Source organism: Euprymna scolopes, chromosome 1, assembly GCF_053919585.1.
Source record: "Euprymna scolopes isolate OS-2025 chromosome 1, ASM5391958v1, whole genome shotgun sequence".
NCBI classification, from domain to species: Eukaryota; Metazoa; Mollusca; class Cephalopoda; order Sepiida; family Sepiolidae; genus Euprymna; species Euprymna scolopes.
In genome coordinates this window covers 110,489,720-110,504,264 of record NC_136482.1, presented here as the reverse complement: position 1 = coordinate 110,504,264, position 14,545 = coordinate 110,489,720, and the positions used below count along the sequence as shown (strand labels likewise).

General features: G+C 32.5%; 1 protein-coding gene across 14 annotated transcripts in view; it reads left to right on the top strand.

Moving 5' to 3' along the window:
- Positions 1–14,545, top strand: part of LOC145263756 (huntingtin-interacting protein 1-like) — a 282,859-nt gene that overhangs the window by 153,188 nt on the left and 115,126 nt on the right. For all 14 annotated transcript variants that reach the window (XM_080120998.1, XM_080121027.1, XM_080121031.1 and 11 more), the window contains 5 exons: positions 2,122–2,198; positions 7,757–7,818; positions 9,898–10,038; positions 11,857–11,914; positions 14,403–14,478. In XM_080120998.1, the coding sequence (XP_079977124.1) occupies positions 2,122–2,198; positions 7,757–7,818; positions 9,898–10,038; positions 11,857–11,914; positions 14,403–14,478 (414 nt within the window). The remainder of the gene's footprint in view (positions 1–2,121; positions 2,199–7,756; positions 7,819–9,897; positions 10,039–11,856; positions 11,915–14,402; positions 14,479–14,545) is intronic.

The window sequence follows — 14,545 nt, the reverse complement described above, 5'->3', positions numbered from 1 at the left end:
TTGAATTTTTTATATTTTTTATATTTATATTTTTTTATATTTGTATTGGATTTTTTATATTTATATTGAATTTTTTATATTTATATTAATTGAATTTTTTTAATATTTATATTGAATTTTTTATATTTTTTATATTTATATTTTTTTATATTTGTATTGGATTTTTTTATATTTATATTGAATTTTTTATATTTATATTGAATTTTTTTTAATATTTATATTGGATTTTTTATGTTTATATTTTTTATATTTGTATTGGATTTTTTTATACTTATATTGGATTTTTTATATTTATATTTTTTATATTTGTATTGGATTATTTGCACATACTCGCTTTGATGCTTAAATATAGAATTATTATTTCTTTTATTTATTATTAATCCCATATTTACTGCAATTAAAAGATTCTATGGCATGAATTAAAACAATCTTTTAATGCTATTTCGAGCTTCATTATTATCCACTTTATACTCTCCTTTATTTGTTCACAAGGTTGACACAAATAGTCGCTTTTCTCCCTCCCCACATTCGTCATATAATCAGTACTTATCTTATCTCTGCTGCCATGCTTGCTGACCGGCTCTTATATAATAGATTTAAAAGTTGAACAAAAAAATTGCAAACACTAACATATGCGATTTAAAAATACAAAAAAGGCAAAATATTAAGATAGAAAAACTCTTGGACAACACCGAATAGGTACAGTTTTTTTAATGCATTTAAATTATATAACTTTATTCAATAATAATTAATTTTGAGTTAATATGTATTAAGGTGTTAACTTTTGAATAAATTAAAGATGTGATTTGGAGATGAATCCTTGTGTTGGAAAACTAGTGATTTATTTTAAGCATGTGTCAAAAGAGTGTTAGAAGCAATGCAATAATGCTGTAACCTGTGCCTGCTGTGGGTTCATAAAAATGTGCAGGTTGAGTTGGCCTCAAACCTTAACTTCAAGTGTTAACATGGAACAGCCGCATCCTATTGACACTCATGCCACAAAGAGATGACATTAGTTGACAATACCCTGGATATAGTAGACTCTTTCTGCTATCTAGGAGATATGCCGAGTACAGATGGTTGGTGTGAATGCAGTGTGGCCACAAGAAAGAAGGCAGCTTGGATATAATTTTGTGAACTGGTGCCAAGATCACAGTGTAATATCTGTTCTGATATTACATTTCACCTTTTCTGTCCTCGGTTAATGGAGGAGAAATCCTTCATGACTGAAACAATTTTTATTTTTGTTCCTATTAAGAGTACCTATTTTGGGGAAGCTGGATTTTCTCCATATTAAAAACCGACCTTGTGTCTAACTCTGCCCTCATGAGGAGGCAAGTAAATAGGAACATCACATGATGCCCCTTTTTACATCTGGGATAAGTTGTATTGCATCTGTGCCGTAATCAGCATGGTATATAGCAGTGCATGGTAGGCTCAATTGAAAAGTAATTTGGTGTTGTTGGAGTAGTAGATTTGACAAAACCGCCAACAGTTTCTAAATATTATTCTCTAACAGGCATTATCTAAGAATTTTAAGGCCAAAAATTACTTTTTAGTCTACAGGTTTAAATACTTTCAGATTCCTAAGCATTACAAAGCAATTCATTTTGTTTTTCAGAAAAAAAAAAACAAAAATATTACAAAGAAATTCATTTTTTTTTTTTTTTTTTTTTTTTTTTTTCTCAGAAAAAATTAAAATGACTGACTTTTATTTACAAAGAAAATGAAATTCATTTCATAACTAAATTATTTTTTAAATAAGATTTTCTTAAATTTCTTTTAATTTCATATTAAATTTTTATGTAATAGATCATTGACACATTAAAAAGAGGGTTAGATCCAGGATAGATCCAGGATAGGCATGCCAGCATTGATACTATGTGCTTCAGACTTCTGCCTATTAACAGTTACTTTTATAGACCTGTCAGCAAGAAAAGATTCAATAGTTGCAAGGAAATTGTCAGATATTCCATAACAAGCAAGTTTGTGAAGCAACCCTAGTTCATCAGGGGTCTTTGGTATATTTAGAGGCATTGCTGTAAAAACATTTATATATTTGAAAAAAGTATATATTCTACTAAAACTTCATCTGAATTAAATATATTTCTTTTCTTTCAGAATCCCCGAATCCCTGGCAGCTTGACCATGACAGATGAACAGTTCAATAAAATCTTTGGAGTGGATGTAAATAACTAGTAAGTGTTTGTCATTTGGAACTTTCAGTAATTTTTTTTTTTTTTTTCCTATTTAAAATGTAACCATATTCATGTGTGACAATTACAATAAATGACTGAAAATTCTGTATTTTAACAAGTATAGCACTCATTATATATCTATATGGGTTGTGGAATTGCATTCACTAACAAAAAGATCTAGCTAATTTGCATATTCTTTTAAACATTCATTTTAATTAATTCCCTATTAGTTGCTTCGGTTTTCTAATGGGATGATCATCTTTAGTTTACTATTACATGTAATTATATTAATGCAGATATTCTACATAATTTATACTTGCATGATATTTACGTAAAAAGTTTATAGTAAACACAAAATTGTTTCCATATATATTTATGTATACGTACATATTTTTGTTTAACAAATTTAGCCTACCAAACTCCTAGAGTTTTTGGTCTACAAACATGAAACTTCATATATAAGGTATTTGAATACATGCAAAACTTTATATTTGTGTTTCAGCCCGGAAAAATCGGTGCAAAAGTGTGAAAATTTAAAAAAAAAAAAAAAAAAAAAAAAAAAAATGAAATTTTTCAGGTGAAGGTCAAACGCCGGCATTACAAATGCAAAATGTAGTAGCTATTGGTTCATGTTTTAATTTTTAACCTTGCAGTAAACATGTTTTCATAGCCCAGTCATTGACGGCAGAGGAAAAATAAATTGTGAGCTGAACGTTTTAGTTTCGATTCTCAGTGGTGGCACATGAGTATTTTTTTTTTTTTTTAATACTTTTTAAATTATTACTATATATTGTATCCAATCTATCTATATATAAAAGTGAAAATGTCTGTCTTTTCCCTATGGGAATTAAGAGAGACTATTATACAGAAAGGCATTACTTTACATATTCACAGTTTTTAATATATACATATGCATATAACCTTATAAACAGTACATAGGGCCCGAGCAAAGCCGGGCGGAACTGCTAGTATGTATATATTTTGGTTCTTTTTTTTAGCTATGCAATAAAAATAAGATTTTCCAGTCACCACATTGCTTTTAAATGTGCAGAAAATTTTTGTATCTATTTTATCTGACTTGTTATTTATTTAAAGAAAGTGTCTTATTCGCTTACCTGCACACAAGAGCAGAGATTTTTTTTTTGTCTTGTTTTCTTCATCAAAACTTTGACGTTGCAAGATGACATCATAATGCACATTGCGTTGCCTCAGATGAAAGCTAAGGAGATATAACTCTTTATTACAAGTTGCTATCATACGTCCAATGTTTTGTATGAATTATGAAGTTTTGAGATTGAAGACACCTGACATTTAGACTGATAGGCTGGAAAATTAAATGTCAGTTTTGGAACTGTTCATTTTTTTTATTTATTTTTTTTTATTTCATGAGCTAAGCTGCGGTGTCAGGAATGAATGTCAGAAATGAAAGACGATTCTGTAATTTGTGACGTCATGAAAGGATTGTAGCAAGTGGTACCCGTATTAGTGCCCTTCTTAAATACGTATTTTAAGTTCATTTGTTTTATTTATGTATAAATATTTTCTCACTGGTTTCAAATATGTTGGTGTTTCTTTACAATCACAGCATTATGATGTAATACTATGCCCCCTCACCCATCCCTTAGCCAGAATCACCGGATGTGGTTGACAATATGGGAGTGTAAGGTACATTGTGTTGTACAAACAAAGTCATGACATGAACAATTAGCTAGGTTGGGATAGATAATTGTGAAAGAAGTATTTATTTCCAGTTGAGATAAGGTGAGAGTAAATAAAGTGACTTCTGATAGAAAATAGATATATTTAGATGGGTTCTCATTTGTGTTAAATCGAAATTACTATTTACAGACTATTTGTTTACAAAATATATATAAAAAAAAATTGAAACTTACACGTTTTGTAGTGTAATCTAAAAATAACCCAATAACGGTTTGCATACAGCAAAACCCATCAACCAAGTTTATTTCAATAACAAACAAGCCTTTTTTGATTTTATATTTGTTTTTTGTTTTTAAATCAAACTATGGCAGCATAAAATGCTCACTATATGTAGGAAGTATCATGGTTCAAAAGATGGCCAAACATGAAAATAGTGTGTGATTTGTGCAGCCATAGTTTTATACAGACACTGTATAAAATCAAGTCGGTGTATTTATCGTTTCTTTTTATAAAATCTATTTCTGATTGTGAACTGTCAGTTTTTCTTGATGCAGCATGTTAAGAATAAAATGTAATTGAATTCCTTTCAGAAAATGCTTTATTCAGGTCAGAATAATAGTCAAGTGACCAAGGGATGTAACTCTGCATCCATTCATATAGTTATTTTCCTTTCATAAGAACACAAGCTATATTTTGCTTTAATCAAACGAAAGTAACTCTGTACATATGAATAATGTCGCTTTCTTTAAGATAGTGGTCATTTGAAAATGTACAAAATAAAATGTAAGTGAAAAACACCAGATTAAAACTAGGTTACTTTCCAACATGATAAAAAGAGAAACCCATCCCTACCAAAAACAAACAAAGAGGTGGATTAGAGGTAAAGTGAACCTCTCTCTGATAAACACACATCCATTGGCTACATTAAATGAGTGTAGGAATAACAAAGAATTTGATTGGCTGATTAGCAAACCCTGTACCACAGGAATATATGAAAACACAAAGTTATATCAATTTAATGTATAGCTTAATTGCTATATATATTTTTAAAACTTACTACTTAACTCTACTTATGTAATGAGTACTGTCAAAGTAAATAATGAAAAATTACCTAAATTTTATGTACATACATAATAATAATATATTATTATTTTATGTATCTACAATGAGCATATATATATATATATATATATATATATATATATATAATTGTAGTCCTTATTTTTAAATTTAGGAATATAAAATAGTACCCTCACCCCAAAATTGTTTCATTTTAGCCTAAATTATTACAAGAAAGGTTCCCCTTTTCTTGTAAGTAAGAAAAACATTAGATAAGTGAAAATGAGATTAGGATAGACCGAGATTTGAACTTTGTAAGCAAGGTTCAGAAATGGAATTTCGCATTGTTCAGTTTCACATAAAATCGTTTAGATATGTTTTTTGTAAAAGGAACTTTGATTGTTCAATTCTTTTTATGAAAACTGAATTAAAATAAAGTCAGCTAGAGAAGAACGAACAATAGCAATTTAAAAACATTGAAAAATAAGTTAGGTTGAAAAATAGGTTAGTGAGAATTCTTTGTCTGCAGAAATGGTTTGGAAGCATGTGCTGAACCATACATGTTCAGGCCACGTGGGTCGATCACGTTTATAGATACACGTATGATGTCATGGCAGAAATGAATTCTCAATATAGGAGCTAGTTCAGTCAAAGAGGGCAGTCGGGCAGAGAGAGCAGTCAGCAAAGGCAGTCAGAGGAGGGTCCCTTTAAAAGTGAAGAGAAAACCATTAATCATGTAGTCGACTTTGAATTCCTGGATGTGATCATCATTTCGACCGGTCAAATGGAATAAAAGAACATCTCATATTTTTGTAACTGCCGTCTTCGTGTCGTCTTTCCACAAATTAAGGTAATGTGTGATCATCTTATATGAACATTGTCTCTCTTATCGTTATTATATGAACTTTGTATAACCCATCCTAAGTAATGTGTCCCCCCCCCTCCATCATAAGTAATGACTGTCCCCTCTTCTGTGTTATAAGAACTAATCACCCTCTCTTCGCAATATGTGTTATAAGAAGAAACACTCCCGAAGTGTATAAATGTATCTTCTCCCCCTCATCAATATGAATGTCCTCATCCGATTTCTTAAAAAGACCCCATTCCTATGCAACAAAATGAAATGCTTCCAAATGTTTTTCTGAATCAATTAATATTTCATCTAATACGTATTCATTGCACACTATAATTTCTTACATAACCTCTACTATATGCTTGTCAATCTCCACTCTGATTTTAACGAAATGCTCTAAAATCCAACAATTAAGCACTGTTTCTCCAACACTTGAATATGATTGTTGATTATTTGGTCATGTTATAACATTTAAGTACATAAGAATGATTAACATGTTAATCATTCTTATGTACTTAAATGTAAAGACAAGCATAATATACCAGAAATATAATTATCAACTTTAATGCAGATAATAATCCAAAGTGAAACAACATGTTTCAAAAATTCGGACAAGATGATTGGTTTTATGGAAAAGAAATAAATAAAAGTTGGTACTTGTGCATTTAACGAACCAGACGTAACTCAGCATTTGCTCGGCTTTGTCCGGCGCATGACGTCAACAGCGGGATAAAACCGAGCGTTGGCGATAAAATAATAACAACGCTACAACAAAATAACTGTACAATGAAATTGTAAAATGTAGAAACAAAAAAATTAAATAAATAAAAAGCAAAAACCTACCGTTCATTTATGTTTTTTTTTTTGTTTTTTTTTTAAATTATTGTTTGGAATTGTTTTCTGTTTTCAAAATAAATACATATAAGACAAGTTTTTTTTTGTTAACTTTTTTTTTTGTCTGAACTGTTTTTTTTTTTTGTTTTTTTTTTTTTTCAATTTTTAACGTAAAAAGGGGGGGGGGGCATGAACAAGGATTATTTGTACATTTTTTCGCCAGAAACAAGGATTTGTAGAAAAGTTTGATAGAAAAGTAACTTATCTTGCCTTTGATAATATTTGTTATATATTTGTTTTTTGACAACTTTTTCGAATCTATGTGTACAGTAATACAAACCCCTTTTTATTTATTAGTGGAAAGTGGGTTTCGGCCTTCCTATTTGGTACAGTGACCAAGAAACCCTCCTTTTCGGCGGGGTCGTATCCACCGAAGACCCAGACCGGTGTCACAAGTCTGCCGGCGGTTAAAAACGGACTCGTCGATTTCTACCGTATGGCCTGGGCCTCCAATCTGCCGGGGATTCCTAAGAAAATAGTCCCTGCATATATCATGCAGCAAATTTTCCAATCCACGATTGTGTGGCGAGAACGTAACCCATATTCGCGATGGAGATTTTTTGTAGATGCCATCTCGAACGCCCATAAGTATATTATTTTTATGATACACGCGATGGTTAGTCGGGATTTTGAGAAGGTCCCAATCCTAATGGAGGTCCATCGACGACATGTTACACTTCTACACCTCCAACCGTAACCGTCGGAAAGGCTTGTTCTCTTTGCAAGTACACAATCCTGGCCAAAATGTAAATAAACACCTTTTCTCTTCTGCCAACAATTTCCGTTGCTGGCAAAAGTTTAGTGCAGCCTCTGGGGTCTGGAGCTGGTCCGCAAGGTTTGTAATATTCATTATTATTTCGTCAGTTATCTTTTTAAAACAAATTTTTTTTTTTAAACTCTTCAAATAAGCGTTTCTTGAGTTGTGACACTCTTCCAATTGATAGCGAAATTCTCGTCTGCTTAATCAGCAACGCTCGGTTATATCCGGCTGTTGACGTCATGCGTCGGACAAAGCCGAGCAAATGCTGAGTTACGTCTGGTTTGTTAAATGCACAAGTACCTAAAAGTTAATATATTTTTATTTTATTTTCAGTTTTGAAGTTTCATGCGACATGCTTGATTATCTTGATGAAATCCTTGCCTTGCAAGAGACAGGTATGCATCACCATTTCATCATTTTTTATTTATTTTTTATTTATATTTTTTTTTAAACATTATCATTTACAGGTTTGGATTTTGTTCAACAAGGGAATTGTTGAAGAACAAATAAATACAATCAAGAAATTCAAATGAGCTACATAATACTAAAACTCTAATCTTGTTTATTTGCATATTTGTCCTTCCTTCCCCCATCTGAAACAGATGGGTTGTGCACAGGAATAAGCAAGCAAGATAACAGCAGCATCAGAGTTTTAGTAGTACATAGATAGGAAACAAAGTGGTTATAATATTTGGGAATTAATTGTAAACTTGGTTTAATGATAATATTACTGTTTATTAAAAAAAAAAAATCTTTTTTTATAAGTTCTTTTTTATTGGATTGGTTCAAGTTTTCTGAAGTTGAACCTCTTTCATGGAACTTGATGTAAATTAGTTTTTTTCTTGATACATTCAAACTTCTCACTCCCATTTAAAACCAAAAATAAATTAAAAATTTATATATGATTAAATTGCTTTTATTATATCCTTTCTCTCTCTCCTTCCCGTCTCTTCCTCTCACTCTCTCATTCCTTCGTTTCTCTTCCTCCCTTTCTATTTCTATCTGACCTTTTCTCTCTCTGCCTTTTTTTTTTCTCTCTCTCTCTCTCTCCTGAGTCTTTTTTGCCCCCACTCTCTTCACTTGCATTAATTTGATAATGTACAAATAAAACTATAGTTAAAACTAAAAATGTATTTGGAAATTATTTCATTCCCTTCATCTCTCTTTCTCTCCCTCCACCATCTCTCTTTCTCTCCCTCGACCATCTCTCTTTCTCTCCCTCGACCATCTCTCTTTCTCTCCCTCGACCATCTCTCTTTCTCTCCCTCAACCATCTCTCTTTCTCTCCCTCGACCATCTCTCTTTCTCTCCCTCCACCATCTCTCTTTCTCTCCCTCCACCATCTCTCTTTCTCTCCCTCCACCATCTCTCTTTCTCTCCCTCCACCATCTCTCTTTCTCTCCCTCCACCATCTCTCTTTCTCTCCCTCCACCATCTCTCTTTCTCTCCCTCCACCATCTCTCTTTCTCTCCCTCGACCATCACTCTTTCTCTCCCTCGACCATCACTCCTTCTCTCCCTCGACCATCACTCCTTCTCTCCCTCGACCATCACTCCTTCTCTCCCTCGACCATCACTCCTTCTCTCCCTCGACCATCACTCCTTCTCTCCCTCGACCATCACTCCTTCTCTCCCTCGACCATCACTCCTTCTCTCCCTCGACCGTCACTCCTTCTCTTCCCTCGACCGTCACTCCTTCTCTTCCCTCGACCGTCACTCCTTCTCTTCCCTCGACCGTCACTCCTTCTCTTCCCTCGACCGTCACTCCTTCTCTTCCCTCGACCGTCACTCCTTCTCTTCCCTCGACCGTCACTCCTTCTCTTCCCTCGACCGTCACTCCTTCTCTTCCCTCGACCGTCACTCCTTCTCTTCCCTCGACCGTCACTCCTTCTCTTCCCTCGACCGTCACTCCTTCTCTTCCCTCGACCGTCACTCCTCTCTTCCCTCGACCGTCACTCCTTCTCTTCCCTCGACCGTCACTCCTTCTCTTCCCTCGACCGTCACTCCTTCTCTTCCCTCGACCGTCACTCCTTCTCTTCCCTCGACCGTCACTCCTTCTCTTCCCTCGACCGTCACTCCTTCTCTTCCCTCGACCGTCACTCCTTCTCTTCCCTCGACCGTCACTCCTTCTCTTCCCTCGACCATCACTCCTTCTCTTCCCTCGACCATCACTCCTTCTCTTCCTCCATTACTCTTTCTCCTTCTTTCTCTATGTCGATTACTTCCTCTTTTCCTGTCTCCCCATTCATTACACTTATATTATTTTGATAACAGCAAAGTTACATTTGTTACAAGCAGCCATAGGGTTAAATCAAAATCTATTTTGAAATTCTTTCTCCCTTCTGTATAAAGCTATTGACATTTTAGTCATATACAAATAAAATTAATGCATTGTTGATTGTTAATGTTTAATAACCCAATCGTAAATGTAAATTGAAGAATTAAATGAGTTTGTTTTGTTTTATTTATTTACAGTATTTGGATCTTTAGACATGTCTCGTTCAAACTCGATGACAAATTCTGGTCAGTGCCGGCTTGCTCCTCTTATTCCATGCATTCTTGATTCATGCCAACTTTATGATTATTTGGTCAAATCTCTATTTAAATTACATTCTAGTAAGTACGATTCCCTTTTCTCTTTTTTAGTTTGTCAATCCATCTTTGATGTTAAGATTTTTACTGCTTCGTTTTGTTTAATCTTAAATGTAATTCATTACAATTGTTATCCATCTTCATAATTATAAAATTATGAAACCACCTCACGTGTATATTAGCATCATTGTAATTTGGATAATTATACATTCATCATCATCATATCGTATCAATCCAAAGATTCTATTGTTGACATTGGTTTCCCTGATAATATTTTAGTTGGAATTATTTCTAGAAAAACATTGGTTACTTACAGGAGGGACCACGTGAAGGTTGCCAACATCCTAAATGAAAGTGATTTTGTGGAATGAACTGGATTCAAACTTTGGGCACTCGGATCATCAGTTCATGTCGTTAACCATTTGACCATAATTACATGTTGGATTAGTATTTTATTTATTGAAATTAAAATACAATTGTGTAGAAAGAAAATTTGTTGACCTCAGGAAGATCAAATGTGGACAGTATAAAGAGATGTGTACAAAAGTGGACTTTGATGATATGACCATGTCGAAAGAATGGATGAGAGTTTGTAGTTTATTAGATGTAGAACAGTTGAGGTAGCAGGTTCAGTTCACAGAGGAAGGTTAAGGAAACCCTGTGAAGAAGTAAGATGAAAATGGACTTCAGAGAAAGAGTGATAAAATTCTGACCAGAGATAGATTCGTTTAGAAATCAATTTTTAAAACCCTAACCCAATACATGCCAGCATGTAAAACTGACATTAAACCAAATATAACATTCTCTGATACTTCTTTTCAAGATCGAATAATTATTTTTCTGGTATTTGTTTAGTTTAATCAAGACATTAAAAAATGAAAATATTGAAAAAAAAAAATTATATTGTATGTACCTGTTATGGAATGAAGTTCTCATAAAAAAATTTCACTTAATTTGATCAAGTAGATTTTTTTTTTTTACAGAGTAAAATCAAATTTTAACGAGATCGATTGTATCCTGGCCATGCCTATTTTGCTGACGAGGAGGAAGGAGGGCGCTAAGGAGGATAACTCCATCACCGCTTAAAGTTTGTCAAAATTTGACAAGATTATTTTGAAACATGGACAGAAAAAATATCTAGATAAATTTTTTCTAGTTTTTTTCACTTATTTTACAGATTTTCTCCTTTTTTAATCCTTTTTTCCTTTTGTCCTTTGTTAATCACTTTTTCATTTAAAGACCTCCTCCTCTTCGGCTGTGAGACGCTTGATCTCATTAAACTTGGATTTTCGTCTGTAAAAAAAAAACAAAACTACTTGATCAAATTAAGTGAATTTTTTTATGAGAACTTAATTCCATAACAGGTACATACAACATAATTTTTTTTTTTCAATATTTTCATTTTTTAATGTTTTGGTTAAACTAAACAAGTCCTATTTTTCTTACAAAATAATAATTCCAAGTAAATAAATATAAAATTTTACAGATGCAAAAATATCCTTTATACAACGGCCATCTTGAACATTTCTTTGTTTGTGAGATAGTTAGATTTCTCGAGAAATATCAAAATATTTTCTACCATCTCAGATGCTATTAACAGTAAGTGAAAAAGTTACTGAAACAATATGTGAATGATTTGCTGAAAATATAAATGGATGAATTCGTTTGAAAAAAATATCACATTGTTTTCAATTATTTGTTTTTGTTCGTCCCCTCTTTAATCATTCCGTCTTTTTTCTGTAATGCATATATCTATACTCTTATTTACCAGCAATGCTTTAAAGCAAACAATCATACCCTTTTATTAAAATGAGTTTGTTTTTTTTTCCTTTATTATCTTAGGTCTTCCACCTGATACTCTGTCTGGTCACAGAGATCGTTTTCTATCTGGATATCAACGGTAAGTGCAGAGGATGGGGTTGTCTTTTATTGTGTAGTTAGCGAAATCATCCTCTATTGTTATGTAGGAGATTAAAGATAAGTTGCATGGTCCCCTATGCCAAGTAATGAAGACACAAAATATGCCATTATCTATAATATAAATCTCACTTGTCTGTTTAAATGCCTAAAACTTTTGACAGAGGCAACAGATTTTCACGAGATCGGTATCATTTTGAAGCTCAATGTCTTGGATGACAAATATCGAAAAATTGGCCAAAAACATTAATTCCTTCACCCTTACCTGAGCAGTTTTCTACAAGGAGGAGTCGATTTTTTGCAAGCCATTTTTGCAAGTCATTATATCGGTTGGATTGACTTTGCCTAATTTTAACGTTCCAAACTTCCGGTTATGTCATGGAGTAGTGGTAAGACGTCAGATTTTCTTTCACTTTCTTTTCTACTGTCGCTTCATGGGTTCAAGCCTGCCTGTCTACTACCACTTTTTTTTTTTTTTTTTTCTTTGCTCAACACACACCTCCAAACACCCGGGCAACACTGGGCTAGTTACAAATACAACCAAAGTAAATTTCATTACATCATAGGTATAAGTATTAACTTGCGAAAGTTTATAGTTAGATACATATGAACAATGTTACTTGCATTTTGACTTCTGTTGTTCTTGATGAGAGATCAAACCTCTGTTTCCCCGTTTGCCAAATCCGGGAAGTGTTGTTCGTCACATCTGCAAAAAGAGAGTGAATGATACAAACTGGAAATGAAGGTGGTTGTATCGTCCCCTTGTGGTCAAGAATGATATTACCAGAGTTAAAGAGTGATACTCGTGTTTGCTTTAAGGTTATCTGTTTGTGTTTCTGCTTGTGTGGAGAACTCGGTTCCCATATAAGTTTTTACCTAAAAGGTTATAATTTCTAAAGACTAAGGTTTTGGTCAGTCATATTTTCATTAAAGTTTACCAGTAATATTTGGAAAGTTATAATGTTTGTTATCAATGACATGTTTTTCTCAATCAAACTAGCTTGAGGTAATATTTCCAACCTTCAAATCTATTGTACAGTTGAGATACAATTAAATAATTCTGTAAAGTTTAAGTGTCTTTATTCCATAGTATGAATGTTATTCATCTAGTATATAAAGTAGTGCTAGTCTATTCACCTTTTCTTTGACATTAATAGCATTTTTAATTCAAAGTACAAACTTAATTCTGTTTCAATATAAACATGATTTTCATCAGAGTATGTTGAAAAAAATTTATTTTGGATTTGTATAATTATAGAGAAAGAGGGGAACCTTACTCTCACATTTGGAACTACTTTTACTATCACCCATTAAAAATCTAAATTTATTTCTTTGTATACAGAGGTGTCACATGCATTTTGATTGGCTAATGTTTTTATATCAACATCATCTTGACTACATGCAGAAAATAATATTAATTCAAAAATTAAAAACAAAAATTATATCTAACATACATTTTTTAAATTTTATTTTTTTAATAAGTATGATATAATAATAATTTTATTAATATAGAAGCTGTCACTATAAATACTCATTTATCTTTATTAATTTAATTATTTAACTTATTACTAAAAATTGGTATGACGTTTCTGAATTTTTGAGATGAGGATTGATTATTTGTATTATTATTCATCGGACTACTGTTCTCATCTTGAGTGTGATTTTCACAACATTTGGGTCGATATAACCTCCGACCTTCTTCAGGTCTATCTTGTCGAATTCAGGAATGTTTCTGTCGAACCCATGGCGCAGTGGTTAGAGTACTGGGAAAAATCAATTGTAAAAGTGATATTCTCCTGAAGGTTGAAGGTTCAATCCTCAGTGTGGCGACCGAAATATACATTTGCGAATTACTTAGGACCTCTATCCAGTCATGGCTGACAGAACCAGAGCACGGTACCCCCGTGAAGTAAATAAAGGGTTCTGCTCCAAATTCCGTCCAAATTCCAGAGTTCGACAAGATACACCTGAAAAAGGTTGGAGGTTATATCAACTGAAACGTGAAAATCACACTCAAGATGAGAACAGTAGTTCGATTAATAATAATACAAATAAAAATTGGTACCTGCCAATGTGTTTGTACACAGCAGTGACATACCTAAACTTTTTATCTGCTCACCCAATTTAACTATTACTAAAAGTTGATGTATGTCTATGAATTTGTAATCAGTTTTCTTTTGAATTAAAAAAAAAAAAATTGTAAATGATTTAGTTTTTTTATCAGTTACTTTGGAAATCCTATTAAAAAAAAATAAAATGACTTCTTTCGGGTAACACCAGATATGAACAGCTAATTTTCTCTGTAGATTATTCATAAATAAGTTTTTAAAAATAATTTTCTGAGGTCACATTGTCTTCAATTTTACTGATTAAATTTTATAAATTTTAGTAATTTGTCCTAAATTATATTTCTTTGCATTTTATGATCCTTAACAGAAAGGTATGTAAGATATATTTCTATTTCTTTTTAGGTTGAAACAATTTTACCACCAAAGTGGAACTCTTCAATATTTTAAAAATCTAGTCCAAGTCCCGCTGTTACCTGATGTAAGTAATTTATTTAAAAAAGAAAAAAATGGTACTCCTGCAGTATTTTACCCACCGATTTCACGAT